The sequence below is a fragment of the Colossoma macropomum genome, unplaced genomic scaffold (genome assembly GCF_904425465.1).
Source record: "Colossoma macropomum unplaced genomic scaffold, Colossoma_macropomum, whole genome shotgun sequence".
Lineage (NCBI taxonomy): Eukaryota > Metazoa > Chordata > Actinopteri > Characiformes > Serrasalmidae > Colossoma > Colossoma macropomum.
Window position 1 is genome coordinate 32,927,645 of NW_023494807.1, and position 12,428 is coordinate 32,940,072.

At 42.2% G+C, this 12,428-nt stretch overlaps 1 protein-coding gene across 1 annotated transcript in view; it reads right to left on the minus strand.

The window, feature by feature from the left end:
* Positions 1–12,428, minus strand: part of LOC118797422 (netrin-G1) — a 104,153-nt gene that overhangs the window by 13,966 nt on the left and 77,759 nt on the right. The window contains exon 3 of the mRNA XM_036556771.1: positions 8,878–9,050. Coding sequence (XP_036412664.1) covers positions 8,878–9,050 — 173 coding nt within the window. The remainder of the gene's footprint in view (positions 1–8,877; positions 9,051–12,428) is intronic.

Genomic DNA, 12,428 nt, shown 5'->3' on the forward strand with positions numbered 1-12,428 from the left:
TATTTGGAGCCGACGTCACTCAGTCACTCAGTCACTCAGTCAGTGACATCACGGCTGCAGGTTAATTATGAATTCGGCTCACCTGAGCAGACAGCTGGTAGAGGAGCTCTGTGTGCTCCGATTACAAACACAAACGGCTCTTATTCTACCCAACATTATCCAGCACACAGAACCCTGCGCTGTTTACGCACCTGTTCACTCCGTATGGAATACAACCAGACAGATAACCCCTGCACTCCTCCGTCAGCAGACGCGAAAATCAGCATGTTCTCTCTCTCCGGTCTGCAGGTTAACAGCGCTCTGATAAAAGCACCTGCTGCTAACAAGCCCAAACGCTTTATTAGCACAGTTCGCACTTTCATCAGCACTAAATAACACAGATTTACAAAATACTTCTAATGAAATCATTTAGAACCACAGATTACACTATTAATCACTGCGGCATATTAAATGATATGTGAGGCAGCCTCTGTACACAATGTGACTTTTAACCTTATTTGACAGTATATTCGAAAGGACCACCAGCACATATGAATTATTATGCACTTCCTGGCCACTTTATCAGAAACCCCTCCACTGTAGCTCCAAAATGCAATTTTTTTGTATGGAAAAATTGAAGGTTTACATTCTTAGGATACATCAGGTGAAGTTCTTTGTCATGAGGCTAATTTGTCAGCCTGCCTAGTATTGATTAGCTACAACAACATGGTTGGCTGAATGAATAACTGATCCTAAATGTAGGTATTGTGATATAAACTCAGTCTGTTCTACAGTTTCTCATTAGGCTGAATGAATAACCGACTCTAAATGTAGGTATTGTGTTCAAGTGCGGTTCTGCGCTCTTCCTCACACTAACTGAGATCTTCCTCGTCTCCTCTTCTGTAGAGTCTCTGTTCAAGTGCGGTTCTGCGCTCTTCCTCACAGTAACTGAGATCTTCCTCGTCTCCTCTTCTGTAGAGTCTCTGTTCTAGTGCGGTTCTGCACTCTTCCTCACATTAACTGAGATCTTCCTCGTCTCCTCTTCTGCCTTCAGTGTGAGAAATGAGGAACAGTCACTCTTCACTCCAAACTCTTGGGAAACTGGGCGAGTTTTCAGATTTACAGATCTGCTGCAGCTCATTGTAAAGTTTTTCAGAGGAATCCGGGCAGAGTTACAGTTTCTAGGCTATGAAGGACCAACTGGGTGAACCAGTCTGCTACAGCGCCACCCTGAGGCAGAGCAGTGCTGCAGCTCTAGTTAGTTAACAACACCAAAGACAGAAGCTGACTGTGGGTGAAGCAGATAAACAATCAGCTCCACTGAATCTGGATTTGAGTGTCTATTTTTCCCAAATGGACAGCATAACGTCATAGTAAGCTCCTTTATAGAGACCCTTCTGAATGTTGATTTTGAGACATTCATGGGGTCCAAGAGGTTAACTGGGGGTCCTGGACACCCAGCACTGGACCTATGAGGCTGCACTGGAAATAATTACATCTCATCGGTTAGCATGTGATGATTTAGGCCTGCAGTTAGCACCATGCTAATTATCAGGATACAAGCTTCTTTTACTTGTTAGCCTTGTGCTAAAACTAAAGAAGTATTGTTTTCTTATCTACTACTTTCAGGGTTCGGACACTGGCCCATTTAATACTGCTGTTAGACTAAACTGGGTCAGTTGGACACATATTGTTCTTACTGCTGTATCTGAAATAGCTGTACAGCGTGAACTGTGGCCGATCAAGATTGCTCGTTTTTTAATCCTTTCTACTGCGCTTGGCTTTTGGGGTGTAAAGAGAGAGACAGTGGGGAGGCTGTGTTAAAGCTCAGCGGGGTGCATTCGTTTTTTCACGCCGACCGTACCACCCCGTCAGAAAGCCCAGAGATTTCATTTCCTGCCGTATTATTAGACGGAGGGTCACATCCAACTCGAGCCGAAGCAGAGAGCGGCCCGCCTGCCACGTCGGCGACGACACGCAGATAAACTGTCGCCGTGATTAAAGCAGATAAGTTGATGACGGATGAAAGGAATCGCGTCTTAATTAAATTCTGCACTTTCAGCAAGTTTGTCTTCGTATTACGGCTCGTAGGTGTAATATCCCCTCGCGGAACACCAGACGTGTCTGTACGAGGAGCGCTCATCCAATTGGGCTGTAAATAAATAAACAAATAAATAAATAAATAGCAGATAGGTATTCATTGTGCACACCTGGGGCAACAATTACACTGTAATTGCATATGCGCTGGTGTCGGATTGCGCACGGATGCCAAACAGGTGTTAATATTGCTTTTTATAAAGTCAGTGCGCGGTTTTCTCAGCCTGCTGCAGACGCGTCCCGCTCTCGGGTTTTTAATAACTGGCTGTCAATCTGAGCCGAGCTCCGGCATTACGAGGGCTTTCATAACAAAGCAGAGTCACCGAGCGATATTAAAGCCTTAAAGACATGAGCGCACCGGCACACGCGCATGTGCACACGTACGGACGCGCGTGTGCAACCCGACATGCATGTTAATGCAAATGCTAAACAGACTCCGCCCGAGCGTTAAAGCTGCTGCGTACAGCTGGAATTATCAGACAAATCCACTGAGGACGCAGATTTAACCGCTCTAATTTACCAACACTTCAAACTTCACTCACGTTCAGCAGGAACGTTAATGCTTTCACAATAAGAGTCCCATAGAAGTTGACTGTCAAACGTAGGTTGAGTTGATTTTACTAAACACAAAGATATTTATTAAACACAGGAGTGGGAATTCAGGTGGATACATTTTTAAAATTTCTTTCATCCCAAAACTAAATACTCTTAATAGGTCAATTAGCATCTCCTATTATCATATATGCAGAAAGGAACCAAACATATTTTACAGTCACTGGTGTATGAATATGGTGTAACACCAGTGACGGTGACTCCAGTGACATTCTGGTTAAAACTGAGGATTCTGTAAATCGGCTGACTCGTTGGTCAGGTGACCTTGTGTAACTATTTAAAATCAGTAATAAAATGATATGTATAGCATTATTTTGACAAAATTTAATTACCCAGCCATTAAAGCACAAAACACAAGCCTCGACCCAAAGAAGCAGTTTAATAGAGCTGAAAATACTGTGTTAAAATGTAAAATAAGAGTCCTGATAACACCAGTGACCAAAATCTCTGTGACAAATTAATTTTTAAATAATCTTTTCTTATATAATCTTTTTTTAAATGTAGTATAACGTTAATGATATAAAACAAAACATGAATCTGTTTTATATAGGTTTCTGAGTTAAACCTCTTAAAACCATTGTTTTATATTAAAAATAGTTGAAGCTGTTCTAAACTTTTGGAGCTCTGCCGAATATTTTAAGGGTCTTTTAAGCCCTGAAACCTTTGTGACACAGTTTCCCCTCCAAAAAGATGGTTCTTTAAGGGTTCTTAAATAAAGATAACGGTTCTATTTAGAACCATAAACACTCATTTGCATACTTAACTCTCTATTGCATGATGTTGCCTGAGGGCAACAAACCTATTTTCCTCATTTTACAACAACATGATACATATTTATCAGCAATGAAAGGAGTAATAATGTAGGGAGGAGTTGCTCAGTGTATTAATTGCTGGGCCTTTTTATACCTTTTTTCTGTGGATGATGTGTTTCTGTACTGGACCATTTCCCACAGAAATGCAAATTTTCACAGATTTTTATCCATCAAAGTTATGATTCACATCTGTTTGGAGTGTGAAGTTCATTTTGCTACATTGAGTATCACATAAATGTTGTGAGAAATGAGTTTAACCAATAGTTGAACCTCAGATTGAGGAGGAACAATGCGGATTCTGTCCTGGCTGTGGAACAATGGACCAGCTTTTCACCCTCACACAGATTGCTGAGGGGGCATGGGAGTTTGCCAACCCAGTCTACATGTGTTTTGTGGACTTGGAGAAGGCTTACAACCGTGTTCCCTGAGATATCATGTGGGAGATCCTCCGGGAGTATGGGGTGCTGGGGCTACTACTTCGGGCCATTCAATCTCTGTACGCCCGGAGTGAGAGTGTGTTCGTATACTCGGCATTAAGTCGGACTCTTTCGGTGTTAGCGTTGGACTCCGCCAGGGTTGTGCCCTGTCTCCACTCCTGTTCGTGATATTCATGGACAGTGTGTCAAGGCGTAGCCGGGGTCAGGAGGGCATTATGTGTGGAGGCCGGTGGGTGGCATCTCTGCTATTTGCAGACGATGTTGTTCTTTTGCTGGATCGCATGGATACCTCCAGTCCTCACTGGAGCGGTTTGCAGCAGAGTGTGAAGCGGCTGGTATGCAGATCAGCACCTCCAAGTTTGAGTCCATGGTCTTAGCCCGGAAAAGGGTGGCATGCCCACTCCAGGTAAGGAGGTTCTCTCTCCAGGTTCTCTGCTCTCCCAACTGCTACCGCAACCCTATCTGGACTAAGCGGTTAACGATGATGATGATGATGAGTTTAAACATGCTTGTTCCCTACAAGCAACATTAACAGGGTAATAAATTAGTTAGTAGCAAGTGAGGAATCTCTTATTCAACCACTTGAAGGAGCACTGCAGTCATTGTTTAGTTATTCGTTTCGATTTTTTTTTTATTTTAGAATATTTTTTGTTATTGTGTATGGTCTAGAAGACCATTCCAGTTAATTCTGTAATGTAGCATTCAGCGTTCATTGTGTTTTATGGTCCATCAATTTTGGTTTTTATTTTTTTTTTGTGGGAGAGAAGTGCTTGAAAATGAACTGATTCCTTTTAATTTTTAGAATGGTTCAAATAGTTATTTGTGTAAATAAAAATAGAAAAAAATAGATTTTATAGATAGATTCGCACAACGTTACCTCAAGGCAACATACCACAAAAGGACCTCTGCACACATTATTTAATAAATCTTGTCTTTGATTTAAATAATTAGTTCAATTTTATGCAAGAAAACAGATTCAAACATTTTATTAAACAACTGATCTCATAATGTGTGCAATAGTGGGTTAAATGGTGAAGTGGTTGTTCAGATTGATGGAGAATGTGTTGAATATGGTTCTATACAGCACCAAGTTCTTCTATTGTTAAAAGCTTACAGTGGCGTCTAAGGTACTTGAGTTTTGCGTTATTAGGTAGATAGAAATGCAGCAGATAGAGATCAGGCTGGAAACGCTGTAACGCTCCTTTAGCCCAGCCTGCAGCTGTGCGTGCAGAAGCATATGGGCCAGGCTTCACGCTCCTGGCTGCAGGTCTGAGCAGGCGCTGAGTTCCTCCATCTGCCCAGACTGAGCCTGCCTCGCTCCCTGAGCTCCACTTACTGACTGCATTAGATTTATTAAGGCAATGAGCCTCCTGCCTGAAGCCCGAGGATACGACTCCACCTCCCTCAACACCTCCATTAACCCTTAAAGACCAGCAAGAAAGAGCAGCTATTTCTGCTGTTTATTCCACTTTTCTATGATAACAGGATCTCAGTGCTGTTATAAGAATGTGATCTAACAAAGGCGTAGTTTTGTGAAAATTCGTAGATTACCTTGTTAATGTCCATTTCTAAAATGCTAAATTTATGTTGGCCCCATGTTCTCTGATCACACATCTGATGCAAAATTCATACAGATCAAATCATGACTAAAAAGTGAGCTTTTATCACCTAGATTTAGCCTATTGGTCACATGTAACTACTGATTTTTATCAAAATTTTAGAAAATTGTAATTTGCAAATGACATGAAATCAAAAGGCTCAAATTGCAACCATTAGATGTTCATCCGAGATATAACTATACAAAATTTCATGACTTGATCGCTTCATAGTAGTGGTCCCAAAATTACAATCCCACGTGGACACCTTCATACATTCTGCCATCCTTAAATCTGGCCCGCAAAATCAGTGAGTGTGTTTACATGAACTCAATAATCAGTAATGGTGAGTGTGTTTAGTGTAGGTCAGTGATGGTGAGTGTGTTTAGTGTAGCTCAGTGATGGTAAGTGTGTTTAGTGTAGGTCAGTGATGGTGAGTGTGTTTAGTGTAAGTCAGTGATGGTGAGTTTGTTTAGTGTTGGTCAGTGATGGTGAGTGTGTTTAGTCTAGGTCAGTGATGGTGAGTGTGTTTAGTGTAAGTCAGTGATGGTGAGTGTGTTTAGTGTAGGTCAGTGATGGTGAGTGTGTTTAGTGTAAGTCTGTGATGGTGAGTGTGTTTAGTGTAAGTCAGTAATGGTGAGTGTGTTTAGTGTAGGTCAGTGATGGTGAGTGTGTTTAGTGTAGGTCAGTGATGGTGAGTGTGTTTAGTGTAAGTCAGTGATGGTGAGTGTGTTTAGTGTAGGTCAGTGATGGTCAGTGTGTTTAGTGTAAGTCAGTGATGGTGAGTGTGTTTAGTGTAGGTCAGTGATGGTGAGTGTGTTTAGTGTAGGTCAGTGATGGTGAGTGTGTTTAGTGTAAGTCAGTGATGGTGAGTGTGTTTAGTGTAGGTCAGTGATGGTGAGTGTGTTTAGTGTAAGTCAGTGATGGTGAGTTTGTTTAGTGTTGGTCAGTGATGGTGAGTGTGTTTAGTGTAGGTCAGTGATGGTGAGTGTGTTTAGTGTAAGTCTGTGATGGTGAGTGTGTTTAGTGTAAGCCAGTGATGGTGAGTGTGTTTAGTGTAAGTCAGTGATGGTGAGTGTGTTTAGTGTAGGTCAGTGATGGTGAGTGTGTTTAGTGTAAGTCAGTGATGGTGAGTGTGTTTAGTGTAGGTCAGTGATGGTCAGTGTGTTTAGTGTAGGTCTGTGATGGTGAGTGTGTTTAATGTAAGTCAGTGATGGTGAGTGTGTTTAGTGTAGGTCTGTGATGGTGAGTGTGTTTAGTGTAAGTCAGTGATGGTGAGTTTGTTTAGTGTAGGTCTGTGATGGTGAGTGTGTTTAGCGTAGGTCAGTGATGGTGAGTGTGTTTAGTGTAGGTCTGTGATGGTGAGTGCGTTTAGCGTTGGTCAGTGATGGTGAGTGCGTTTAGTGTAAGTCAGTGATGGTGAGTGTGTTTAGTGTTGGTCAGTGATGATGAATGTGGTTAGTGTAAGTCAGTGATGGTGAGTGTGTTTAGTGTAGGTCAGTGATGATGAATGTGGTTAGTGTAAGTCAGTGATGGTGAGTGTGTTTAGTGTAGGTCAGTGATGGTGAGTGTGTTTATTGTAGGTCAGTATGTTTAGTGTAAGTCAGTGATGGTGAGTGTGTTTAGTGTAGGTGAGTGATGATGAATGTGGTTAGTGTAAGTCAGTGATGGTGAGTGTGTTTAGTGTAAGTCAGTGATGGTGGGTATGTTTAGTGTAAGTCAGTGATGGTGGGTATGTTTAGTGTTGGTCAGTGATGATGAATGTGTTTAGTGTAGGTCAGTGATGGTGGGTATGTTTAGTGTAAGTCAGTGATGGTGAGTGTGTTTAGTGTAAGTCAGTGATGGTGAGTGTGTTTAGTGTAAGTCAGTGATGGTGGGTATGTTTAGTGTAAGTCAGTGATGGTGAGTGTGTTTAGTGTAAGTCAGTGATGGTGAGTGTGTTTAGTGTAGGTCAGTGATGGTGAGTGTGTTTAGTGTAAGTCAGTGATGGTGAGTGTGTTTAGTGTAAGTCAGTGATGGTGAGTGTGTTTAGTGTAAGTCAGTGATGGTGGGTATGTTTAGTGTAAGTCAGTGATGGTGAGTGTGTTTAGTGTAAGTCAGTGATGGTGGGTATGTTTAGTGTAAGTCAGTGATGGTGAGTGTGTTTAGTGTAGGTCAGTGATGGTGGGTATGTTTAGTGTAAGTCAGTGATGGTGGGTATGTTTAGTGTAAGTCAGTGATGGTGAGTGTGTTTAGTGTAGGTCAGTGATGGTGAGTGTGTTTAGTGTAAGTCAGTGATGGTGAGTGTGTTTAGTGTAAGTCAGTGATGGTGAGTGTGTTTAGTGTTGGTCAGTGATGGTGAGTGTGTTTAGTGTAAGTCAGTGATGGTGGGTATGTTTAGTGTAAGTCAGTGATGGTGAGTTTGTTTAGTGTAAGTCAGTGATGGTGAGTGTGTTTAGTGTAAGTCAGTGATGGTGGGTATGTTTAGTGTAAGTCAGTGATGGTGAGTGTGTTTAGTGTAAGTCAGTGATGGTGGGTATGTTTAGTGTAAGTCAGTGATGGTGGGTATGTTTAGTGTAAGTCAGTGATGGTGAGTGTGTTTAGTGTAAGTCACTGATGGTGAGTGTGTTTAGTGTTGGTCAGTGATGGTGAGTGTGTAGGTCAGTGTAGGTCAGTGATGGTGAGTGTGTTTAGTGTAGGTCAGTAATGGTGAGTGTGTTTAGTGTAGGTCAGTGATGGTGAGTGTGTTTAGTGTTGGTCAGTGATGGTGAGTGTGTTTAGTGTAAGTCAGTGATGGTGAGTGTGTTTAGTGTAGGTCTGTGATGGTGAGTGTGTTTAGTGTAAGTCAGTGATGGTGAGTGTGTTTAGTGTAAGTCAGTGATGGTGAGTGTGTTTAGTGTAGGTCAGTGATGGTGAGTGTGTTTAGTGTAGGTCAGTGATGGTGGGTATGTTTAGTGTAAGTCAGTGATGGTGAGTGTGTTTAGTGTTGGTCAGTGATGGTGAGTGTGTAGGTCAGTGTAGGTCAGTGATGGTGAGTGTGTTTAGTGTAAGTCAGTGATGGTGAGTGTGTTTAGTGTAGGTCTGTGATGGTGAGTGTGTTTAGTGTAAGTCAGTGATGGTGAGTGTGTTTAGTGTAAGTCAGTGATGGTGAGTGTGTTTAGTGTAGGTCAGTGATGGTGAGTGTGTTTAGTGTAGGTCTGTGATGGTGGGTATGTTTAGTGTAAGTCAGTGATGGTGAGTGTGTTTAGTGTTGGTCAGTGATGGTGAGTGTGTAGGTCAGTGTAGGTCAGTGATGGTGAGTGTGTTTAGTGTAGGTCAGTGATGGTGAGTGTGATTAGTGTAGGTCAGTGATGCTGTTGTACTCACAGATATTGGCGGTGCCTTTAGGGATGGGCAGGTAGGAGCCCATGCTCCACGCTCGGCCCTGGTAGTGTTTTTTACAGCGTGAGCAGTCCGGCCCCGTGGTGTTGTGCTCACACTCACAGCTCAGCTTTCCTTTCTCAAACACACAGCTGTTGGCGTGGAGGTTACACTTACACCTGAAGGAGTAAAGAGAAGAACATAATTTGAACCGAGCTGCTTCAGATAATGAAAAAATATGAGGATTATGCGACTGTTATATGTAATTTAGTATATATAGATATAGTATATCTATATCTTTAGCATTCTGCTTTACTTGCTCCTTTCAAAAGAAGGACCCCCATGGACCCTCACAGAGCAGGTACTATTTGTGTGGTGGATCATTCTCAGCACTGCAGTAACACTGACGTGGTGGTGATGTGTTAGTGTGTGTTGCGCTGGTCTGAGTGGATCAGACACAGCAGTGCTGCTGGAGTTTTTAAACACCTCAGTGTCACTGCTGGACTGAGAATAGTCCACCAACCAAAAATATCCAGCAGACAGCGTCCTGTGGGCAGCGTCCTGTGACCACTGATGAAGGACTAGAGGATGACCAACACAAACTGTGCAGGACAAGGTGGACTGACACTTAGGAGTGTCTAATAGAGTGGACAGTGAGTGGACACAGTGTTTAAAAACCCCAGCAGCACTGCTGTGTCTGATCCACTCCGACCAGCGCAACACACACTAACACACCACCACCACGTCAGTGTTACTGCAGTGCTGAGAATGATCCACCACCCAAATAGTACCTGCTCTGTGAGGGTCCATGGGGGTCCTGACCACTGAAGAACAGGGTAAAAGGGGGCTAACAAAGTATCAGAGAAACAGATGGACTACAGTCTGTAACTGTAGAACTACAAAGTGCACCTATATAGTAAGTGGAGCTGATAAAATGGACAATGAGCGTAGAAACAAGGAGGTGGTCAGAATGTTATGCCTGATCGGTGTACATGTAAAAACTGTAGCCCATCTGTTGCTTCAGTTTATCAGCCCCCCCTCATCTCTATTCAGCACTGAAATGAGACCACCATAGCACCACTGCCAAAGAGATATTTGGGTGGTGGTACTGCTACAAGTGTATCCGGCTCTACAGAAGCTGAAGCATTTCAATGTTCAGTTGCTTCACACACTGACAGACCTTGGTGTTTTTGCAAAAAACATAAAAACATAAAAATCTTCTCACTATTAAGATTTCTTTTGAAGTTAAAGCCGGCCTCCTGACCATCCACGTCCACTTTAATGTAACGTCTGATCTACAAGCCTTTCTGTCCAGGTTGGAATCTGCGATTACTCATCTGTTGCGATTACTCATCTGGCCATTAATTTCCAATTTCCGTGTGGCGTTTTTAGCGGACGGCGCTGCTGACCGTGGTTTTCCCCATTATAATCCCCTTTAACAAAGGCTCCTCGCTAAGCCGTAGAAGAGCGTTTCATTATGTCATTAAAAATCATCCCTCATTCCGCCGTGCCCCCACGGAGAAACGGAACAGAAACGCAGGTCACATCTGTGGCACAAAGGCAAAATCAAAAAGTCTCCCAGCGGTCGAGCTTTGGCAGAGAAAAAAAAAGAATAAAAGGAGTAAAAAGTCTATAGACGCCAACAGAGCTGCTCTCTTCAAAGCTGCTGTGATGTCTTTGGGGAGAGAGCTTTTGACAAAGAGTCGTTTTTGTTTCAGGGTGTTTTTTGAGGGCTTATTGTGGAACTGGACGATAGGGAATGTGACATGAGGCGCAATGCACAATAAATGTGCTTACAATTATTTTGTCAGTGCCACTATTTATTTATTTAATTAAATATAAGGGGGCCTGTATTATATGGATGATCTCCTTTAGATACAGTCACAATATGTGAGTTGATTCAGCCACTCAAAAGAAAAGCACAGACCAATAGAATGGGACGGTCTGGAGGAACTGCACATGATCCTAAGGTCTCTATGCCCAATGCCAAGCGTAGGCTAGAGGGGTATAAAGCCCCCCAGCATAGGGCTGTGGAGCAGTGGACCTGTGTTCTTTGGAATGATGGAGCTCCATCTAGTTCCTTTAGGATGAGTTGGAGTGATCCAGAACTGACCATCCAACATCAGTACCTGACCTCACTAATGCTCAATCAAATGTTCCAACATTGCTGTGAGGATTTGATAGAGTCTACAAATATTTTGGATATTCATAATTCTGCAAAACACCCTTTACTTTCTGTAATTTCTAGTCAAATGGCCATTAAAGCAACACTATGTAAGATTTTTTGTTAAACCTGAAAGAAGACTTGGAGAAAAATAACACACTAAAATATGGTGAGTGTGAGCTGCTGTGAGTCGCCCTGTAAAGCCTGAAATCATTTAAAAGTCAGAGGTGTCGGGGTTTTTCACACCACGTTGTACGTCTTTACGTATTAACACCACACACGGACCCTAAAAGGAGGTCCGGCTCGATGTTTCGGCTTCAAATGATCTCAAATTCAACATCATACTGATGAAGATATGATGACAATAGTAGATAATTTGCTCACATCCTCAGAAGATGCTCCTTCACCAAGTTTAGACTCAGTTTTCTTTGAATTCTCTTCTGCACGTTGCATGCAGATACACATTTCCACCAGAGAGGTCTCCAAATCCCCAAAGCTTACACAGTGTTGCTCTAAGTACATGTTGTTCATTTTTCAGCGTCAGGAAAAAGCAGAAAACGTGTTCAACAGAAAATGATACAGAAGCCTCAACAACTAAATATAAGGATGCATATCTGTCAAGAAGCTGTTACTGAGAAAAAGAGACACAGAAGAAGAACATTTGCACCGAAACACCAAAACTGGACGTCTGATACGTGAAGTAAGAGTTTATAAAAGGCTGAGTCTAAATTTGTGTTTACTTGGGATCACTTGGACGGTGAGAAGCAGAAAAAGATAAACCAACGTCTAAGACTGAACTTTGGAGGCGTGTCTGCAGATTCTTTGAGGAACTGAAAGTGAGTCTCCTGAAAAGAATGGAAGCTGGAATAAAGGGAAAGAGTGACTCACTGACACTTTTTTCCCCAATGATGAAAAATGAATAACTCGTGCTTAATATCTGTTTTAACTGAAAATTAAATGACTGAAATGTGGTCTCTGACTTTTTCACAGTACTGTAGTGCATTTTACAACATTAAAACATAATGGTGAAGCCTTGATGTAACATGATTAATGATTGGTCTGTATTCATTTCACTAAAAGTAATCATGTGAATTCCTTCAGAACAAAAACAAGGCCACAGACAAGGCCATCATCTGGAGCTGCGATTGGTCAACATGTTCACAACACATAGTAAAAAGCTTCTCCGAAACACAATCCACTTACAATGCGTGCAATTACAAATTTCCACCACAGAGGTCTCCAAATCCCCAAATCTTACACAGTGCAGCTTTAACTAAACCTTTCTCAATGCTGGTTGAAACTGAATGCTATCACTCTAGATTTTGCCCAAAATGTACGACTTTCAAATTATGTGTTGGGCAAAAAATGAATCCACAGGTTTTTCTTTACCCCA